Here is a 23,018-nt window from a genome sequence, read left to right on the forward strand (position 1 = left end):
AGTTCATATATTTTGAACTGCGGTATGAGAAACGTATGATGCACGATCCACGCAGTAGATAGCGCTATTTATGCAGTAGCGAAAATCAGACCTGAAAAAAATCAGGCCTGTACGGGACTCGAACCCCTGACCTCTGCGATACTAGTGTAGCGCTCTACCAGTTGAGCTAACGAATCATTCGCTCCGACGAAGGGCTAACGCTCGAAACGTCAGCTTTTGTAATCGTTACGGTGGCCAATTTACCACTTCAACTTTTTTGATATATCCAAATTATTGTGGTTAGAATATCCTATTCAAAGTTTGGCCCTCACGAGTATGTCTTTGAGCGACCGTCCTCTTTTGTAAGATACGAGGGGCGGACTTTTGTATATTTCGCTCAGTAGTGGTTATGTTTCTATTAAATGCCAGTTTCTCATGAGAATTTGCTTTAGGTTTGGCACTGATGGTTGGTATGGTGTAACAAATGGCAAGATTCGTTGGTTCGTCTTCGGTATCTGTTGAAGAGCTAGTTTCCTGTTTTTGAAATTCACCTCTGAGAGGGTTGTGTGAATGAGGTCCTCTGGGTAGCCTCTCTTTAGCAAATGCGCTTTGAAATCTGCAATTTTCTCCTCGAATATTGTTTGAGAGGAGTTTGTTCTGAGAAGTCTAAGGGCCTCCCCTTTTATGAAGCCTTTTTAACTCCTTGTGGGTGACAGGAACTATACTGTGTATACTGAAATGTCTCAGTTTGTTTAACATGAGTACACACATCAAGGATTGCGTCTTTTTCGAATCGTTCGCCTTTGTAGATCTAGGTATCCAGGAATGTTGTTTCCTTATCGGAAATTTCAGCCGTAAATTTTATTGTTGGATGATGATTGTTTATCTGAACGTTGACCGAGAAATCCGAAATGTTTTCCTGAATCTTGCCTCCGAATAGTTGTTCCAAGCATTCTCCCTCCATCCAGTGTTTCTGCTCAATCGACGACAGGAGCGAGACACGGGAGTGATGTTGTTTCGTTGCGATGAAATAAACAGCAAAACAAGAAAACAAGCATTCAAACCTCTCCTCCTCCGAGCAACTAGGTGGTTTAACGTCATTTGCTTGTTTAGGCGCCTTCTTCTTCCTTCACGGATGGCATTAGCGATGAGAAATTCTTCTGAGTTGTTTCTCGCGCGAGTTTCCGAAAACTCCGCCATGCTGAATCCTCTTGGGTTCATATCAGTAACCGCTGACTGTAATGGTTTTATTTTGTTGTTCGGCATTTAGGTTCGAGTGCATTAGGTTCGACGTCTGAATCAACTGTCGAACTTAATTATTTGGGTCGACCCGAATAGGTATTAGGTTCGGCACATGTAAAGTTCGACGTTTGAACTGGGCCTAAACTCATCCGAAAATTGATCGATTTATAATAGTGATTAAATGTAAACTACACTACGGTAAAGGTCAATTTCACCCTGCTTTTATAATAATGAGCAAGATATTTGCTCACCAAGAGTGTACTCTGCCGCGGTGGTACCGTTTCCTTTGATAATTTAGGAAAAGATAGCCACCTCAAGGCATTAGAAATATAAGGTTAATGAGTGCCACAGCTAGACGTATTATTCTGAAGGGAACCCGAAGGCATACACGCTACATACAACAGTTATCGCAAAGTGTTGCGTGATGTGAAAAAGTCTCTTCAAAATAAGAACCAATTAGACCTCTACACGTAATTAGAAGGGGCTTCCCCGGACAAATTCCGAGAATAAAAAATTTGAAAATAGATCGACCAGACTAAATTTTTGCTCTGAGAAGCGTCGGTGCTTGAATTTATCTTGAATTTTCTCTCAGAGATTTGAATACGTTAATCTAGAAAAAGGAAGAACTATGTCACATCATCTTACAGTGTCAAAACCCGAGCAGAGCTTCCGAGATATACAATATGAAGGGCTTGAGCCGCAGAAAAGTGCATCAAAGAATAACACTTGGTCAACGGTACTTCGCGTCGCAATTTTTGTGCTCGTTTTGTTTGTTATTGCCCTTATTGCCAGGTTTGTGATTAACAAGGGATTTCTATCTAGCAGAGGTAAGCTTTAAGAAAGAGTTTTAATTCGCTAGGCAAAGGATCACCGAAATGTGCAATGGTCATCGGCAAATGATTGCAGATACTAAGAAGCGAACCTGTCTGAAATAGCCCGATAAGTTCTTAAAATTTGTTCGTTGTCTATAGATTTTCATTTTCGTCTATAGATGGATTACATAACTTAATGAAGGGAAAACTCCTAATCAAACTGTGAAGGTGACTTAACAACGAAAATTAAATTCCTTTGAATGGTGAGCAAAGTGACTCGTATATGCTTCGTCAAGCATATTATGAAGTTATTTACAATTTCAAATTCTTTATCCCATCATTGCGTGGTGTTTTGATTAAGTCAACAATTCTGGTCTAAACCTCCATTAAGGGTAAGCCATGATGAATATTTTCTTCTTCCCATAATTAGGAAAAGTGACTTACGGCCAATTCCGTGCCAGGGGACGAATGAATCAATCATCGCAGTGTTATACGATTTGGCTCAGTGACTGTTAATCTTTTTTTTTTATCTATGCGCCAAAACAGATGGAGAAAATGTGACCAGTTCAGTTCTTAGCTGCAGAGAGGAACCAATTTGTGATTCCAACGGCGCTTGCTCAGAGAATCAACAAAATTGTGTTTGCAACGAAGGTTTCCAAGGGGACGGCTTGTCGTGTGCTGATATAGATGAGTGTATCACTGAGATTCACAATTGTAGTGAGCATGCAATTTGCACCAATTTTTTTGGCTCGCACAATTGTAGCTGTCTGACAGGATTCCACGGAGACGGCTGGTCTTGCAAAGACGTCGATGAGTGCAAGACCAGTTCGACGAACTGTAGCGATCGAGCATTTTGCAATAACACAGAGGGCTCTTATAATTGCCTATGTCTCGAGGGATTCCAAGGAGATGGAATGTCATGTCAGGACATCGACGAGTGTAGTGCCAACATTCATAGTTGCAGCGCTTATGCATACTGCAGCAACACCGTTGGCTCGCACGATTGCATTTGTCTTTCTGGATTCCGAGGAGGTGGACGATCATGCATTGACGTTGATGAGTGTAACACAAATATGCACAATTGCAGTGATCACGAGTTGTGCATTAATACTGTTGGCTCGTATAACTGCACATGTCGCCCAGGATTCCGACGAGATGGACGATCATGCCTTGATGTTAATGAGTGTAACACAAATATGAACAATTGCAGTGTTCACGAGTTATGCATGAACACTGTTGGCTCGTATAATTGCACTTGTCGCCCAGGATTTGAGACCAATGAGTATGCGTGCCACGATGCCAATGAGTGCGATGACGGGACTCACAAGTGTGATAAGAATGCCGTATGCACGAATACCTTTGGGTCTTACAAATGTAACTGCAATCCTGGGTTTTCTGGCAATGGGCTAGAGTGTCATGATATCGACGAATGTCGCAGTGGATTTTCTCATGTTTGTGATTTTTATGCGACTTGCAAGAACAGCGTGGGTGCTTATACATGCTCATGCAAACACGGTTTTCATGGAAATGGTCGAAAATGCTTCGACACTGACGAATGCAGAGATGGTAGTCATCCATGTCGCGATCATGCGGTTTGTCGTAACACTGTAGGGTCATACAGCTGCTCTTGTGCAACGGGATATGAGGGAAATGGTTGGGACTGCACAGGTAAGCAATCTATAATCAAAACAGTGACGGTCATGATAAACGAAAATAATTCAAATACTGGAAAATTATAGAAGAACGATCGACGTTTCGGCCATATCACACGGCCTTCATCAGGAAAACTGATAAAGTGACGGTCATATTCTTGGCCTTTTATATTTTAATTCATGACCGATAGTTTTGTTATCCCGCTAAAAAGACACTGCCGTTATTGTGTAAGTCAATAATTCATAGAGCTTCCATCAATGATCAAATGACGTTATACATACATACATATATACGTACATATATTCTATTCGAAAAACAGAATTTGCTATAATTAATTTTCCATCTTATATTAGGAGCTCCTAATTGATCGTTCAAAGGCCCTTTTCTTGGATTTTGTCAGGCCTTTAGGTGTGGATTGGACTCAGAGGCCCTGCCAAGGGATATTATTATGATTAGTATCATTTAAGGGCCCCTCCAGGGATTTTGTTGCTAATTTGCCCTTTCGGGCTCCAAAGGCCTTGTTTTGGGATTTTGTTACGGTTTACAGTTGTAGTTAAAAGTGGGCCTTCCCTTTTTTAATGCTTGCCGCATTGCTTCTTTGCAATTGGTTACGCCACTCATATTAACATATTTAGTATTCTTATCTCTTAGTTTTTAGGGTTTGTTTCTTGTATTTTGTCCATTGCTTTCTTTGTAATTAGGTTTTCTGTTATCTTTTTATTAGCACCAGTTCATTAGTCGTTATCTGTAAGTACGTAATCATTAGCACTTCGATCCTATTTAATGCTCTTTTTTTATTTCAAAAGTTGTAAATAACTGAAGAAGGTCTCTGACCGAAACGTTTTTTTATCAAAATTTTTTATACTTTTTATGTCAGAAGTTGTCCATCCTCGCAATTGTTAAACTTTCTACGTTCGTGTTTGCTGTGAGGTTTTGGACTGCGAATCTTTATTGATCCTCCTGGCGAGGTGCACCTTTGTTGGCCTGAGAGTTCCACTAACGACTTACGTACATATATATATATATTTAACAATTATTCCGCGAGCGCGCGTTGGATATGAGATGATAGATATCCAACGAGGCGCGTAGCGCCGAGTTGGCTATAATTATCTCATATCCAACAAGCGCGAGTGGAATAATTGTTTTATTAAAAAAAAACGCCCCCAAGATATTAGACAAATCTTCTGGACTTTATTTTGTAAGAAGAAACCGGATGTTGCAATGTACAGATATTAGATTATGGTATATTGGCTCATATACCATAATGGGTAAGCCAATAAAAAGTCTTGAATTGCATTATCCAATGATCCAGTTTTTAATAAATATTTATATCGCAAGTCATTCGTGGAACTCTCAGGCCAACAAAAGTGCACCGCGCCAGGAGGATCAATAAAGATTCGCAGTCCAAACCTCACAGCAAACACGAACGTAGAAAGTTTAAAAAATTGCGAGGATGGACAACTTCTGACGTAAAAAATAGAAAAATTTGATATTTATATATATGTACTCCGCATCACCATAGAAGCTAACAAACAAGTAATCAACTTCCTAGACGTCACATTTAACCTCAGCCAAAACACCTACCAGCCATATACCAAACCCAATACCACACTACAATACGTTCACCGCGAAAGCAACCATCCACCGTCCACCACGAAAAACATCCCCGCCGGCATCAACAGACGCTTATCATCCCTCTCATCCGACAAAACCTCCTTCGACCAAGCCACTTCCGCCTACCAGAAAGCACTAGACGCCAGTGGCTACAACTACACACTCCAATACCAACCAACGCACACACAGAGACGCAAGAACCGCCAACGCAACAACATCCTCTGGTACAACCCGCCTTTCACCAAGAACACCAGCACTAACATCGGACATAAATTCCTCGCGCTGATTGACAAACACTTCCCCAAAGACCATAAGCTCCACAGAATTTTCAACAGAAACACAATCAAAATTAGTTACAGCTGCATGGACAATACAAAACAAATAATCGACAACCACAACAAAAGAATCCTCACCTCCCACGTAAAGACTAACGCCACCGCCACAACAGACACCTCTACCGCAAACAACAACAAGAAATGCAACTGCCGACAGAAAAACTCATGCCCTCTAGACGGAAACTGCCTCCAACAATCTGTCATATACCAAGCTACTATTACGCGTAAAGACAACAGCGCGACAGACACATACATCGGGCTCACTGCAAACGACTTTAAGTCGCGCTACAACAACCACACGTCATCATTCCGACACGCAAAACATCGCAACTCCATCGAACTCAGCAAACACATCTGGACACTTAAAGACAACAACATCGATTATTCCATCACCTGGCGCATCCTATCTTCCCACCTACCCTACAACAGCTCAAGCAAACGATGCAACCTATGCCTTAGAGAGAAATTCCTGATCATCTGCCACTCAGACCTATCAGCACTCAACAAGCGTTTCGGGTTTCCTTACAACAGTGCTCGAGACATACAAGTAGAGCGCCATATATGTTGAGTAGAAAAATCAATCCCCTCACACACACACACACACACACACACACACACACACACACACACACACACACACACACACACACACACACATAAATAATGAGCGTGATCAGAACTCGTGCAACATCTCTGTAACAGTACCAAAGAGTGTCACATATATATCATTTATTTCATCGTCAAAAAATGTTGACAAAATAAATAAGTATTTACAAAAGAATGCAGCCGTCGGGGGATGAGTATCAAACGCATGTAATAGCGTAGTCTGATCTTTCGTTACATGTTATTCCCGGGTTCAAACCATTTGCAACATCGAAAGCGAAAGTATAACATCCAATTCATAGTTGTCTTTTGTGATTATCTAGTATTTTTAAAGTCTCTGGGGTCCGAGATCTTGCTTGGGATAATACGCAAGGAACATTTGTTCAATGTTACTGATAAATGGCTTAATCAATGTCTTTACAGATATCGACGAGTGCCTGCACGGAACGTCTACATGCAGCTCGAATGCAAATTGTGTAAACACCCAGGGCTCCTACCACTGTCAGTGCGCCGATGGATACCATGGCGACGGAGTAAATTGCTACGATGACGACGAGTGTAGCAATGGACCCTGTCATCGGAAGGCAGTTTGCAGCAACACCGAGGGTTCTTACAACTGTAGGTGCAATTTTGGTTATCATGGTAACGGATTTTCATGCTTTGATAGAGATGAGTGCGCACAGGAAGACCACCGATGTCACAAGAAAGCAAGGTGTATCAACAATGAGGGGTCATATAACTGCCTTTGTGAAAAAGGATATCACGGAAACGGCAGGCAGTGTAAAGGTATCTAAAACGTTTCAATTTATTCTCCCTTTAGGAATAATTGCTTCCTTTCTGTACTAACTTATGTTAATAAGGTCCTTTGGCAAAGTGCGTGAAATACAATTTTTTTGGTATAGAGTAAAAAAACGTCTTCTTTACATGATAGATGCACTTCAGTTGTATCCTGGAATCACGGTGTCTCCTTTCGTTTTCTAGCTTTGTCTGCCGAAAGGCCTGTATTGCTGAATGGAGGTTCTCGCTTAGTTGTTACTGTTGCGACACTGTTGCAGTTGCTTTGGTAACCTTGATACAGAAGAGGACATCTTGGAGATGGTATAAACTATACGTGCTCCGCATATCAGCCCGTAGATATCATCATGATCTGTAATAAAACAACGTAGAGAATGGAGACATCTACACCTGGGTGGATTCTCCGTTTGCCAATTCCTGGGCACGTTTTAGCCCTAAATTACACCTTTACCTCAATATCATAATAATGAAACTAGCCTCTCCTCCGCCCTGATACTTGGTGCGCACAATGATAAGGGAAAGGCAGAGGAAGTGTCTTGATTAAAAACTAAGCAACTAAAACTACCTTTTCTCTCCAGTAAACTTTAGAACTATGTAAAGGAGGGAGAAACTGAGCTTTTTTCTCATCCTTACTTCTTGCTTGCTCCAATCCGTCAAGAAGCCAAAGTTTCGTAAGATAATCTCTTGGATTATTCCGTTACCCAAGTTTAATAATAGAGAGAAAAAAATTATTTGATGCAAATTGGACTGACTCCGACGAAGGGCATCCACCACAAAAACGGGGCTTCACCCCGTTATCCTTGCTTGTTCGGATCTCTGATTGGCCCGTGCAGTTCTTGTGACCAGAGGCGCAACTACAGACTAAACCAAGGAAGGAAGCCACGTGACTGATACATAACTAAGGACGAAGGACTCTTTCCGGTAAATCAAAGTCCAAACCATTTCGTGTCTGTAGGGCGTTTTAATAAATACGGAAAAGAAAAGTATAGTCAGTTTATCTTTTTTTTCGTTTTACTAGAGGAGAACAAATTAACTCAAGACGCCCTTGAAGCAATCTTAATTGCTGAATGTAAAAGTAGTTTTTTCAAGCGACGAAATTAGCTTTGGAGTGAGCGATACTTCCTTCCCAAACGCGATGCTAATCATGGCTGAAAAAGAACTAAGTGACCCTATTTTCAGGCATTAATATTTCCCTAAAGTGTTGTTCATTTGAAGACTTTGTTTTGAAATCGTTCCATTTGAAAAATTTTCAACACAAAGCTACGCAACTTTTGCTGGTAAATTGTAGTAAACAACAAACAAGAATCGGTAAATGACTATGAATATATTTAACTTATTTTCACTATTTGTTAGCTAAGTTGATAGAGCACTGCACCGGCATCGCAATAAAATATTTGAAACCAGGCGCTCACAATGTAAAAATTTACTGCCTTGCTACTTTATCTCTAAAAACCCATCTATTAAAAAAAAGCTTTTCTTAAATGTTTGGTACTTATATTCAGAAACTGTCCACACCGATTACGAAATCTCAAGTGGGATTCCGTTTTTCTTGGTGAACTAGGCGACTCATGCTCAGTGGTGAAAGTGTTCCCTTTTCTCCAAAGAGGTGGTTCTCACAAATGCGTAGTAGATTCTGCTTTAATCCGTTGTGTACTGGAATCCACGGCCAGAAAATTGCGAAGCCTTCTTAAAATCAAATTTTTCTATTGCATTAGAAGAAAAACTACGGAAAATATTAAAATTCTTCTTAGGCCACGAGAAGACACAAATAGCTTGCACTGTAAGTATCCCGGAGAGCTCCCCACAATTTCTTCTAATTTCATTAGAAGAAATTGTATGGAGCTTTTTCAGCGCTAGTCGAGGCGCGGCGGGTGTTGTCACGTATGATTCTTACGAGGTGTTTTTCCCGACACTCTTCTGACAGAAGAATGTCACATAATGAAAGGAAACCAGAAACGATTGAGGAAGAACTACGGCTTGCACATTTCATCAAGTTCATTGAAACGAGGATTGAATTTCCTGCACATCAACAGCTCATTTGCATTTTGGAAAAAATCAGTTAGCTACATAATTATGTCAGAAGTTATGAAGGATTTTAAAGATAAAGAAAAACGAAAAGAGCGAGTTATCAAAATGTGAAAAAACACTCCAGAAGAAACAGACAGAGAAAAAAATGGAGAAAGAAGAAACAAGGGAAGCGAATGCCGAATTCAACGAATAAAAATGTTCAACCTTCTTTCAGTGATTGATTGTAAATATCTTGAATCAATCGTGCTAATTCGGGTGCAAATTGCTTCAACAATTTGTTCGATATTCCATCTGGTCCCACCGCTTTATGTATGGACAATTTGCGCAAGTCAGATGAAACTCCCTCTAAGGAAACAAGCAACTCTGGTTGAATTACGTTGGGCGGAGTTTGGATTGGCGTCAAAGCTTCGAACTCTTGGGTTATGCTAGTGAAGAAATCATTAATTTGAGTGGGTATTTCTGCAGGACTGGTGATGACGTCACTTAGGAATTGATGGTACCATTCATGTTTACCAGATGTGACCTGCCCCGTCAGAGATTTGATGTCTTTCCACCATTTCTTGGGGTTAGTTTCAGCCAGACCTTTCACTTTGTTATTGTAATAGGAACACTTCGCTGTTTTAACAGCCCCTTGGACTCTATTCCGCCAGAGTCTATAAATTGGTGAATCTTTCCCAAATTTAATAGATGTGGCTTGTCGCTTCTCGATCATAGATTTCAGTTTCACTGTGATCCAAGGCTTTTCATATACATGGATTTTCACCGTTATCCATAGAAAAAAGGTTTTAATAGCTGAACTAAGCTCTTTAGAGAATAACTCGAACTTTGAAGTACATGAGGCGGCATTGTAAATTTCAGCCCAATCCTTAGTCGTAATCCAGGATCCAAACTGTCTCCAGTTGCTCGCGCGGTTCTCTCTTCTATAAACTTTTTTTTATAGAATCGTGTTGAGATATATGTTTGACAGTTGAGCGCGCTTGGATGGTATAGTGGTCCGATTAACCAAGCTTAGGTAGCTTCTGAAGATAGAAGGTATGAGGTCTATTAGTAAAAAACCAGTCAAGTATCCCAGAGTCTCTTGTGTTGAATTTGACTAGTTGTTTCAAGTGATTAGGTCCAGAAATTGAGTCGGGGCGCAGGCCGGTTGAAGTCGGATTGAAATCGCCAGTTAAAATAACCATCGTTAAAATACCATCTTCGTTTTAGACCAGAGGCTCTTCGTTTTACACCAGAGGGTCTTTGTTTTAGACCTGTGGGTCTTCGTTTTAGACCTGTGGGACTTCGTTTTAGACCTGTGAGTCTTCGTTTTAGACCCGTGAGTCTTCGTTTCAGACCACAGGGTCTTCGTCTTAGACCTGTGGGTCTTCGTTTTAGACCAGTGGATCTTCGGTCTTCGGTCTTCGTTTTTGGGTCCTCATTTTCGACACACCCTGTTTACAAAGCGTATCTCGAGGTTTCCCTGTTCCCATTTCGTTAAAAAGGAGGCTATAATTACTTCGCCTAGGAGATCACATCCTTGTAAACAATCATCATCAGGAGGTGTTGACCATCCTGCCAAGTTATTGTGAGAGGGATGCAACAATTTCAGGACTGCAACCCCTTTTGTGATACAGCAAACATGGAGGGTAAGAGGATAATATGTTAGATGAGTTTGCGCCGGTGGATGTATACATTTTCGACTAACTGACGGCACTGTCAATCAGCGCATTTTACCCAACTTTAAAATATGATTGCACACATCTAAGAGAATGGACAATCGAGAACTTTTAGAGAAGGCATATAAGAAGATTTTCAAGGTACTTTCAGTGGATCCCGATTGCCCGCTCAGTAACATCATTCCGAAGAAGAAATAAAAAAAATTACCAACTCAGAAACAAAAGTGCTCATCACCCGGATATAAATACTGACAGATTTAAGAATGTTTTTGTAAATAGGCTTCTTTTTAAATATAATATCTGATCTTTATATTATTTGTATATAGTATATCATGTATTTTTATCTTTCTATTATTTGTATACTGTATGTCTTATGTATTTTTAGACTCCTAACTGCTGATGTAACTTAAGATATGTCCTTTCATTTTAGGAGGAATAAAGATTCATTGATTGCTTGGTTGATTGATCGATTGAATCGCAAATCCGGCCAGAATATAGGTTCCGTGTAGCCTCTTGTTGAAAAAGAGTTGTGGGTGTCTGACTATCATGTAGACAGTCATGGAAAATAGTTGCGTTTGATGAGGTGAATTGTCAGTACAGGAGGCGGCGTGGCCGAGTGGTTAGGGTGCTGGACTTGTAATCTGGTGTCCCGGGTTTAAATCCCCCACCCTGCCACTCACTGGATTTGTTCTCGGTTGCCCCTCTTTCAAATCCTCAGCTGCGCTCTGTAAATTGCCCACTGGTCTGCCCCTGCCGGTGGGGATTTTTAAGCACTTAGTTACATTGTGGCTGAAAAGCCCCTTAGAGGGAGCTTCAATTTACGTATTTATTTATTTATTTAAAACATGAGCTTCCAGTTTTAAGTCTCAGGGAGAATTTACGACTCACAATACACAGTTGATTAGATTAATGTTTTTTTTTTTTATTTTTCAATTGAACTGATTCGTATTACAATGAACTCAGGACATTGATTGGATATCATGAAAATGCTTCCATCTTACGGAGAGTTAAATCTCCAAATCGTTTGCATGAGCCACAGCTATTTCTTTCAGCTCGACTACGTTGCCATCGCCGGTCCTGATAATGCGATGTTCTACAACATGGTTTTGGGGCAGTGTGACTGGCTGCTTTGTTCTATGCGAAAAAAAAAAAGGAAAGAGAAATGGAAACTGAGCAAAGGAAAAATACGAACCAAAACCAAACAAATAATAATGTCCCTAATGATAATAATGAGGAAAGAACAAGCGTATATCTGCTTTCATGAGTGTTGGGTGTTTTGACTTCCTTCGCAAACATCACTTCTATAACTTTGCCATTGATTTCGTCGTTATAGTTCAGCAATTACTTTCACCATTAATAGCTATTCCATACATCACCCTTGGCTTTATTGCGTGAAGAAAAAGTACGAAAAAGGGGTTTGAGTTCTACAGAGGATAAGTTAACTTTTTGTTACTTGCGGAGTTTATTCATCCGCGAATCCCATATATGATAATAAATTTTAGGAAAAATTAGTGTGTGTCGTCTTCAGCTTCTTTAATTTTGAAAAAGCAAAAGAGACGATGTAAAGATTCAAAAGGGCCTTTAACAACCATCCAACCTCATCCAGAAACAAAAGTCTTACTTGTAAGTAGTGTGGAACTGGCATCTGTGGTAACCACCTCCTTTGAGCAGAAGGAACATAGTCACATCGCCTTTCAACAGCCCTTCAGAGACAGTCATTTTTTCGAAGGAAGGGTCCCAGCCAGTTGTCTCCTTTTTCATTATGGGTCCGTCAGCAGGAAAGTTTACGCCGTGAAACATGGATGTGTGTACAAAGCAATCGCCCACGAGTCTGTAAATTGAGGTTAAAAAAACAGAACGATGCTTTATGCTTAATTTAATCATTTCCGCTACGACGTTTTCCAGTTTTAGTCCATTTACTCTCAAGTATCATCTTAATTTTTTATGTTTTGCCATTAGGTTATAAGGATTAAACACCTTTAAAACTGCAGTAGCCTGCATATTCTTAGGCCACTATGCTTTTTGTGTTTTGCCGTCCAGTAGGTCGACAACACATGGTCTCCGTGTAAAAAATGACTTTGAAGATTACTTTTAAAAGTATTTCTTAATACCACATTAGAAATGACTTCTATACCTAATTTCACCACTGGCTGTAGCCACTCCGCCATCCTCAAATATGAATGTCCTTTCGTATGACATTCCAGCTGGAAAGGCTTGCTTGAAATAGTCAGGTATGTTGGCAGGATACTTAGTGAAGCATCTGTTTCCATACATAAATGCTGACGACAGTATGTCAAAGGAGAATGGAAGGGGTCCCCCTTGGACCGTAAATTTTGCATACTGTTTCCCTCTAAAATAAGATGATAAGCAGTGTTGGAAATTATATTGAGAAACCACTAATTTATCACCGGAAATGTACGAAATTTAGGGTGGACAAAAGATTTCATGCCCCTGATAATTCATGCTTAAGTCAAATACTGCATAACCCCTACATGTAAGAGATTACAGTATAGTACATGAATTTAGCTGTGACTCAGCTTTTACGAGAATTTTTGATAATTTGAAAAATCGAATAAAAAGGAGCTCATAGTTTGACTGTTAATCTTCTTATGAATCTTTGATCTTGTTAACTTTTCTTTTTCAAAAAGTTATAATTTCCAAACATCATTGATACATTATCAGGCCCTTCTTTGACGACTGCGATGTAATATTTTTGAACTTTGTGTTTAACAATGAATTGTAATGCATAAAGTAATGGCTTTTGAATGTATGGTAATAACATAATTTAAGTTCTGTCTTTTAGGAGTCACTCACTCGTTAGGGTTTCCCTTTCCAGTTCCTTTGATTGCAAAGTGGTGTCCATTGACACAGCCATTCATCTCAAATTTCAACTCCATTTTGTCGGTAATGCCCTGACGGTAAATAAGAAGACAAAGAAAGTTATTTGCTTCTGAAATGAATAATTCAGAGACCTAATTTGGTTTTACCGCGGATTACTTGTATTCAGTTCATACACACTATCTCAAACAAAACGATATTAACTACTGGTTTCTGTTATTAGATACATCTCACGCCATTTCAAAATAACGCTGTGCTCCTCACACCATTTGTGACTGTTTTCTGACCAGCTGATTATCTTACTCTTTGATCATTTTCTTTAATTAGCTGTAATATTTCATTTCATCAGAGAAAAACACTGAGTTGGGAGCTTGAAGACATGCGAAATGAATTAAAGGAGCCATGACTGACGGGTAATTATTAAATTAGTAAAGGTAAACAATGGGATCAATGCGGCATGTCGCTGTTTGTGGTTTGTGGGGCATGAATCTGTATCAATAACTTTTCAAACTGTCAAGTTAACTTTGGAAGAGAATGCGATCAAGTTCAGGCTATCCTTTTTCTTTTGCCTTGCAGAACTTTTGTCAACGTTGTGTCACTACTGAGATTGGCTCGTTATTCTAAGGGATAAGTATTTATCTATCACAAGGGAGGGAGATGGATATTTTTTGGGGGGAGACCACATAGTTTTAAGAGGGAACCAAGGGAGAATTAGTGGTCGTCAACAAAATATGAAGGGACTCTACAAATTGACTGCCATTCAACTGGCGTTTACGGGAGGGGCCGGGGAGTCATAAGAATATTTCAGAACCTTAGGGGGGTCAGGTCAGTTTCATCGCGAAAGAACCAAACTCTTTCAAACACCCCCGTTTCCTCCCCTTAGCGATAATTAATGACCAGTAGCAAGGATTAAGTTTGTGCTTTTTACAATTGCAGATCTTATTACCTGAGAACAGGCTAGACTCAAGAAAATTACAGGTCACCCGCGAATATTATTGATTTATTTGGTTTTCATCCGCAGGTCAAATGAAATTCATTTCATTAAAGATTAAGCTCAGATTCCTCCAACGCGTGGACCCTAGTTAGTTAGTAGCAGCGCCCAACTAGAATCTGAGAGGCACAGGTTTGAATCCTGTCAATGCCTAAATTTTTCAAAGCCGCTTTTCTGTAATTGCTAAAAGTGCGGCTCACCTCCCAGGATCATTGCTTTACCTGATGTCAGGTCATAACGTTTGCAGAGCATGTTTTGGGTGTGGCATAGCGGTTTGCGTTAGGACGATTTTATGTTATTCCTTGTTAGCAGGGTCGATTTAATGGCAACTCTCTTTGCTAAGTCAATTACTAGAATTCACTTACTTGCTTTGAATGAGACATGTTGAGGATAAATGGCTTGATTTTCAAAACTTGATTACGAGTTAAGATAATCTGTTGTAGTTCACTCCGTCGCCGACCAAGCTGAACTGACTGCAGTGTTAGGGTGGATCGATGTTAAAGCTAAATAGAACAAACAAAGAAACACTCTTTGATGATAATGATCCCACGTGAGGCATCATGTGGTTTTTAATGATGATGATTCCACGTGAACCATCATGTGAAATTTAACAATTGGTTCATGCTTAACGCGCGGGTATCCTTTTAGTATCCAAAGCTAAGAATTCCAAGGCCAAAGAGCTTCATGCATTCATTGTTTTTTATTTCCAATCGATTTCCATTGAGCATATATTTTTTTTCATTTTGGGCGCCAAAAGATCTGCCTCAATCGGATTGGACCAGAAAAACAAAATATAAAGTTTTGAAACCTCGCGATTAAACTCTACAGGAACTTTGCAACAAAGTCCACTGATCCTCTTATTCAGGCGCGGCCATCGTGGTGGCTTTTAAGAAATTAGAAAGGATTTGCACGCGCCTACTGCGTTGTGACGCGGCAAAAACTTAATTCCCGCAGTCTTAATTCATTAAGATGAATGATTATATAATCATGAGAGATGAAAATACACACTGACTTTTCTAGTGCATCCTTTGACACTTTCCTAATTTTTCTTAAAATATGACCTCTTTCGATTCCTTTTTGTTGGATATGAGACTGTTTATAGCCTTTGTAATTTGTTGGTTAGTAAACTTTTTCGTTGATCGAAGGCTGGCTTATGGAAGAGTCATTTCTTCTTTTGATTAAGTTTCCGTTTACGTAATGTACTATTCGACTAATCAATTCTTTGCTATAAGCAAAGTTAACGACAAAAACTAATAAAAAAACGGCTTCTTCAAAGGTGACAGACAGACCCTGGCAACTGATAACATTATCACCGTTAACTTTATGTTTTTAAATTTTGACCTCGAGTGTTGGGTTTTTTTTTCAGAAGTTGATATTTGAACTTATTAATGAAGACATGATGTGCTTGAAACAATTTCTCGGTTCTGATAGGCCAAGAGCGACGCAGTTTTTCAGGAAATATGATGCAAAAATAATAAAATCTAAAGGAAAAAATAGTATCATAGTGGAAATGAGCAATCTGATTTGGTTGATAAATAAAGGCGCTCTCAAAGAGCTTCTTTGAATGGCGCAAAGTTTGGATCCTCTTTGAGTAGCAAGCGTAGGCATTGGCGGGCGTCTTTAGCAGGTCTTCTTGCGTAATCGGAAAAAGCAATTGAGAGGCTGAAAAGCAGTTCTGAAAACAACAATACCGTGAAAAGTGTTAAAAGACAAAATTGGCATATAGCAAGAATTTTCATTAAGTGCATTTTTAAACTTATTTACGTGTTAGGAACATGAATGGAAATAAGATATATTAGTAAAAAATTATGATAAGCAAGTGGATTATTTCCTATTTTAATACTTTTTGGCGGTCTAATCTTACAGGTAGAATTTCTGTCACCTTTTAACTTATTGTGGTCCGTCGTGAATTTGACATGAAAGCAGATGTCCAGTTTCTACGGTGATTAGAACTTGTGATAGAAAATTACAGTTATCTCGCGGTAAGCTATATTTCAATCACGTTGATCTGCTTGATAAAGGAGAGAGTAAATCGCTCTGGTATAAGTTAATCTCGCACAGGAAGTCCTGGAAATTCCTTCCTCTTATACTTCGACTATTTTCAGGCTCATCTTTTAGATCAAATTCTATGTCAAATTCACGATCAAGAAAATATTTCTCAAATTTTAATTTGACACCTTTAACACCTCTTTCTTTAAGGTGACCTTAAAGGTAAATAACTTTTACTTTCCGCTCTCTGTATTGAATTTTTTTAATTAGATAACTCGTTCTAAGAACACGTAGCTTTGGGGCGGTACTTGTGTACGCCCCTTCTTCCTCAAAACCCATGTCTATTTTGTTCTTACGTAACAAACCTCAATCACTGTTTTCATTTTAGCTATCTTTTTTAAGTGGAATTCTAATTTACACAGCGGTTTCTTTACAATTTTTATATTGCAAATCGTGTTTTTGTTTTACCAGAACTAAACTGGAAATGTAAGAAATTTAAGGTAGAAAATGATTTTGTAACTGTGTAAACAACTAGAAGGTACATAGACAGCTTAGTAAGTGTCACCTCTATAAGTTGAAGGTGAACAACATTTTCACTCAGAATTGAGCTTGTCCCGATAGTAGTAAATTGTATTAAAAGATCAAAGCAGAGAATAAAGAAGTACCAACTCTACAAGAAAGTTTGAAAATCTTCTAACAAAAGCACTGAAGTCTGGTTGATTGTTTAGAAAAATTGCTGTCGCAAGAAGGAAATCGACGAAATCGAAAACTACAAGCCGGCTGACTTTATTGCTTTGTTCGGGCGAGTTTACGCCGAGCTGTTAAAAAGCGTGTGAGTATTAGGATCTAGAAAGCCTCAGTTAATAATTTCAATAACATCGCCAGACATACTTGGAAACAATGGCTATAGCTATTTCATTGTACACGAAAGAAAAGTTAGTTTGCTCTGCAGGTCAGTGTTGGATGGGAAAGTGAAAGAGCTTCGTTTGGCTGGCCGTGGAAAGAGCCCAAAAGTGCAACAAGCGCAAGATGAGTAAAAAGAAATTCTCTGGTCGAATAAGAAATTCAGTAATAAAATTCTAAATGTTTTATGAAAAAAGCGTCAGATTCAGACGCTTGAAATGTTTAGCCGTTTTTTTGTAGCTTAAAGAACACTCATTCATGCGTGCTCTTTCTGCATAAGCTGTCTTGTAATTTTCTTTTCATGGATATTAAGTAATCACATGTTTTTCTCGTGCAATTTTCGGTAAATAAGCACTTGTTGATGTTTTTAAAGACCACAGATTGCACTCGCCGTATGGGCTAGAGCAATCTTGTTTTAATCTTCAAAAAATACTTATCCCATCATGTGATTACCTAAACGATATGACCGATCGCTTTAAGTACTTTTGAATCGATGATTCTGGTACCAGTGCTGACGCCTTAGCTTTACGATGTGTAGTTTTGGCCATTTTTTGCATAATTTTTTAATTAACTATTCATCTTTTTTGGTTGATCAAGAAAGAACCTTATTCCACGTAATGGAAGAAAAGTCGATTGTTTTTAATTAACTCTTGAAATGACGTGCAACTGATCACTGTTTCAGAGATGTAGAAATGGTTTTGTGTCTAAGGATAATATTCGTGTATGCTGATCGAATGCTCTTTGAACTTTGTTGTTAAAGTTAGTTTATAACCGCAGAAGATAATTTAAGGCTGCTCGTAAGGCGGCGAAGGCAGCAGAAACCACTTCACAGCCGAAACATAAAGTTTCAATTGACTTGTTCAGTGTTGTCGCCTTCAGTGACCCCTAATAAATGAGAAGTTGACGTCTCAGAGCCCGACTACAGGCAAGTGGGTCTCAATGGGTCGATGGCTTTTATGGCTAAAGGTTAAAATTTTGGCTATGTTATAACTAACGCTTAACATCATTCCATCATTGTGTACTTAACTTATTGTACGGTTACCTTTTTCACCACTAACGGTTAAAATGAGATAATTTTGACGCCTAGCGGTTAAATTTTTGGCCGTTTGACGGCTATCGGTTTACCCCATTGAGACCCTCAGGCAAGGAATATTACTGCTGATTTGTCCAAGCCATTTTCTGCTCTTTTGCAGTGGAATGATACAGTCAGCTCTAGTTCTTGCAGCGATGCATTCCCTTGGTACGTTTGATTTCATATCCTAAATAGCGGGTTGTGAGCCAGAAAACACTTGGATATGTGAATAATTTTTGCTGAGCAAATAATATTCTAGTGTAGATTTTACATATTCACGAGCGTCAGAGTCTTATCAACAAATGCATCAAAGCCTGGGATAGTTTTTCTTAATTCTGATACGGCAAGGCACGTTCGGTATGTTTGATTTCATATTCTTAATAGCGGGTTGCTAGCCAGAAAACACTTGGATATGTGAATAATTTTTGCTGAGCAAATAATATTGTAGTGCAGATTTTACATATTCACGAGCGTCAGAGCCTTATCAACAAATGCGTCAAAACCTGGGATAGTTTTTCTTAATTCTAATACGGCAAGGCATACATCATGAAAGGTTACTTTGACAGGGCTCACCGCTTTGTAGTAAGCTGTGTTCAGTTTTCTTTTATTTCGAAACTGTCCGTCTATTCCTTATCAGTGAACTTCAACTTTGTGTTACGCTGGATAGCTCGTTAAAAAAAATATTATCTGCAAAGTAAATGGTTAAAACAATTTATTTAAACGTCAAAAGTTTGGCATAATGATTTTTGCCACGCGCAATAAAGACCGTGACTTCACATTACAGCAACACTTCATGTTTTAAAAAGGTACATTTATTTCATTTTTTCTTTTCGCCACGTATGCTTTGTTCCGTTTTCCAAAAAAAATAAGGAGCAATAACTTAAACATCACATGTGAGCGAAACGAATGACTTTTTAAAGCACGTGTTTAATTTTTCAGTTTTGACTCACATCCAGCCTAGGTCAACGTAGAGAAGTTGCCTAACCCTCTTTGTCACCTATTTTTCGGAAACAAACGCAATTTATGTTCTTCTTAATCGAAGCACATATATAAATGTAACTTGTTGCATAAACGTCGTATTTTTTTTGTCGAAAAAGCCGAGCAAAATGGTTTTCTATCAATGTTGCTGTGCATTCAGTAATCTAACTGCCGCCAAATCAAAACCGATACATGGCAATCCCCTTTCCTCTCCCCCAGGGCTTGCTTCGCAGGCTACACTTTTTTTAGGTATAGGGTAAAGAAAACGTCTTCTTTAGATGATAGATGCACTTGAATTGTGTCCTGGAATCACGGTGTCTCTTTTCGTTTTCTAGCTTTGTCTGCCGAAAGGCCCGTATTGCTGAATAGAGGGTCTCGCTTAGTTGTTACTGTTGCGACACTGTTGCAGTTGCTTTGGTAACCTTGATACAGAAGAGAAAATCTTGGAGATGGTATAAACTATATGTGTTCCACATATAAACCCGTAGATATCAGCATGATTTCTAATAAAACAACATAGATAATTGGAGACATCTACACCTAGGTGGATTCTCCGTTTGCCAATTCCTGGGCAGGTTTTAGCCCTAAATTACATCTTTACCTCAGTATCATAATAATGAAAATAGCCTCTCCTCCGCCCTGATACTTGGTGCGCACAATGATATGGGAAAGGCAGAGGAAGTGTCTTGATTGAAAACTAAGCAACTAAAACTACCTTTTCTCACGAGTAAGCTTTAGAACTATGTAAAGAAGAGAGAAACTGAGCTTTTTTCTCGTCCTTACTTCTTGCTTGGTGATTTTTTTCCCCTCCAATCCGTCAAGAAGCCAAAGTTTCGTAAGATAATCTCTTGGATTATTCCATTGCCTAAGTTTAATAATAGAGGGAAAAAATAATTATTTGATGCAAATTGGACTGACTCTGATGAAGGGCATCCACCACAAAAAAGGGGCTTTACCCCGTTATCCTTGCTTGCTCGGATCTCTGATTGGCCCGTGCAGTTCTTGTGAGCAGAGGCGCAACCAGAGACTAAACCAAGGAAGGAAGCCACGTGACTGATGCATAACTAAGGACGAAGGACTCTTTCCGGTAAATCAAAGTCCAAACCGTTTCGTGTCTGTAGGGCAAATTTATAAATTTAGTCACTTTATTTTTTATTCGTTTTATTAGACGAGAACCAAACTCAAGATGCCCTTGAGGCAATCTTAATTGCTGAATGTATGTAGATTTAGTTTTTTCATGTGACGAAATTAGCTTTGGAGATAGCGATACTTCTTTCCCAAACGTGATGTTAATCATGGCTGGAAAGAACTAAGCGACCTTATTTTCAGGTGTTGATATTTTCCTAAAGTGTTGTTTATTTGAAGACTTTGTTTTGAAATCGTTCAATTTGAAACATTTTCAACACAAAGCTACGTAATTTCTAATTAAACAACAAACAATAATCTGTAAATGACTATGAACATATTTAAGTTATTTTCACTACTTGTTTGCTCTATTGATAGAGCACTGCACCTGCATCGCAATAAAATATTTGAAACTAGGCGCTTACAATGTAAAAATTTACTGCCTTGCTAATTTATTTCTAAAAACCCATCTATTAAAAACTGAGGAGTTTTTCTTAAATGCTTGGTACTTATTTTCGGAAATTGTCCACACCGATTACTAAATCTCAAGTAGGATTCCGTTATTCTTGGTAAACTAGGCGACTCATGTTCAGAAGTGAAAGTGTTCCCTTTTCTCCAAAGAGGTGGTTCTCACCGTGAAATGCGTAGTAGATTCTGCTTTAATCCGTTGTGTACTAGAATTCACGTCCAGAAAATTGCGAAGCTTTCTTAAAATCATTGTTTTCTATTGAAGAATACTTTTAAAACATATCAACATTTGTTCGAAAAACAAAGCGAAAAACGAACACATTCCTGGCGTTAACGAGACCAGCGTGGTTGATTCATCATACTTGAATTATTTTTCACTAACTTCTACGACCAGTAAATTGCAAGGCTTTGCGTTGAAATTGAACAAGGGACATATTAACTGCTGCCCGCATCCTCTCTAAAAAAAAGAAGTACAACCCATAACTACTGCGTTGAGACAACTTAACTTACTACTTACCTCTATGCTTTGTATTTACGGAATGCCACGCTGATGTTAAAGTAAATGAATTCATCAGCATTAGAAGAAAAACTACGGAAAATATTAAAATTCTTCATAGGCTTGCAAAGTTTAAAAACTTTCCGTACAGATTATCAGATCGCATTTGCAATAGTAGGCCAAATCTAGCTACAAAACGCGTTTCCTTCGTCCAAATTGAAGTATTCTCCAGTAGCACTAAATAGTTTGTGCATTGATCTAGCATATCGTTATTTCTTCTTAGTTTTACTTACAATCTCTTCTCAGTTTCTCGGTGCCATTGCTTTTATGCAGAGATAAATTAAATACTGTCTCCGCTCTTCTGGCTGACAGTTCATCCAGTTTCCAGCGCTGACCAATTGACTCGCTTAATACACGACCCGATAGGGAGGGTGACAGTTTTTAAAAAAGAGTTGTGGGTGTGTACTATGTGTCGGCAGAAGTAAAAAATAGTTGCGAATGAATCGCCAATACCAGTGTTTCCAGTTTCAAGTCTCAGGGAGCATTTATGGCTGCACGAAATGACAATGCACAGTTGATTATACCAATGTTTTTTTTTTTTTATTCTTCAACTGACCTGATTTGTATTACAATGAACTCAGGACATTGTTTGTAAGTAATGAAAATGCTTCCATCTAGCAAGAAGTTATTTAACCTTCAAAGGGTTAACATGAGCCTCAGCATATTCTACCAGGTTGACTTTGTCGCCATCACCGGTCCTGACAATGTGATGTTCTACAACGTGATTTGGGGGCAGTGTGACCGGCTGCTTTGTTCTGTACAAAAAATGTAAAAAAAAAAAAAAAAAAGGAAGAAAAAAAGCAGGTAAGAAAGAAAAAGACAAACCCAAAACAAATAAACTATAACTCAATAATGCAAAAAAAAAAAAAAAAACATAAAAAAGGGGATACAAAGGACGGAACCCCAATGGCACAGATACATAAACATAATAAGCGCACGTCTGCTTTCATGGATGTTAGGAGTTTTGAATTCCTTCATAAACATTGGCATTGTTGCGTGGAGGAAAGGTTCGAAAAAAAGGGTTTAAGTTTTACAGGGGATTAGTTTTAAGAGAAACTAGTGGGGAGCCGTTCTTTTTAGGCCCTTTTTATCCCTATGATGTCTTCAGCTTCTTCTTTTGTGAAAAAGCAAAACAGGGGAGCCAAAATTTCAAAAGGGCGTTTCACAACCGTCAAAGTTCATCCAGAAACAAAAGTCTTACTTGTAAGTAGTGTGAAACTGGCATTTGTGGTATCCACCTCCTTTGAGCAGAAGGAACATAGTCACATCGCCTTTCAACAGCCCTTCAGAGACAGTCATTTTTTCGAAGGATTGGTCCCAGCCAGTTGTCTCCTTTTTCATTATAGGCCCGTCAGCAGGAAAGTTGACGCCATGAAACATGG

At 38.9% G+C, this 23,018-nt stretch overlaps 3 protein-coding genes across 4 annotated transcripts in view; 1 reads left to right on the forward strand and 2 right to left on the reverse strand.

Annotated features, from left to right (window-relative positions):
* Nucleotides 1-1,629: 1,629 nt before the first annotated feature.
* On the forward strand, nt 1,630-21,030 carry LOC148741224 (uncharacterized). 2 transcript variants are annotated; one of them, XM_088737016.1, is made up of 4 exons: nt 1,630-2,048; nt 2,580-3,701; nt 6,662-7,024; nt 19,823-21,030. In XM_088737016.1, exons 1-4 carry the CDS (start codon nt 1,850-1,852, stop codon nt 19,906-19,908), a joined length of 1,770 nt encoding a protein of 589 aa, XP_088593142.1. In that variant the 5' UTR covers nt 1,630-1,849; the 3' UTR covers nt 19,909-21,030. The 2 variants fall into 2 exon arrangements, with proteins under 2 accessions (XP_088593142.1, XP_088593138.1); XM_088737012.1 differs by lacking the exon at nt 19,823-21,030 and adding an exon at nt 7,220-8,436 and having other exon boundaries at nt 1,643-2,048.
* LOC148741225 (GFP-like fluorescent chromoprotein amFP486) lies at nt 11,624-15,048 on the reverse strand. The gene is made up of 5 exons (XM_088737107.1): nt 14,911-15,048; nt 13,531-13,628; nt 12,851-13,066; nt 12,338-12,547; nt 11,624-11,850 (listed from the first exon to the last, which is right to left on the reverse strand). Exons 1-5 carry the CDS (start codon nt 14,926-14,928, stop codon nt 11,724-11,726), a joined length of 669 nt encoding a protein of 222 aa, XP_088593233.1. The 5' UTR covers nt 14,929-15,048; the 3' UTR covers nt 11,624-11,723.
* Nucleotides 21,031-22,150: 1,120 nt separating the features above from the next.
* LOC148741226 (GFP-like fluorescent chromoprotein amFP486) overlaps nt 22,151-23,018 on the reverse strand; it is a 6,134-nt gene continuing 5,266 nt past the window's right edge. The window contains exons 5-6 of the mRNA XM_088737071.1: nt 22,838-23,018; nt 22,151-22,391 (exon numbers count right to left, since the gene is read on the reverse strand). The exon at nt 22,838-23,018 is cut by the window's right edge and continues 29 nt beyond it. Of these exons, the coding sequence (XP_088593197.1) occupies nt 22,262-22,391; nt 22,838-23,018 (311 nt within the window). The 3' untranslated portion in view covers nt 22,151-22,261. The remainder of the gene's footprint in view (nt 22,392-22,837) is intronic.

This window comes from Stylophora pistillata, chromosome 1 (assembly GCF_964205215.1).
Source record: "Stylophora pistillata chromosome 1, jaStyPist1.2, whole genome shotgun sequence".
NCBI lineage: Eukaryota > Metazoa > Cnidaria > Anthozoa > Scleractinia > Pocilloporidae > Stylophora > Stylophora pistillata.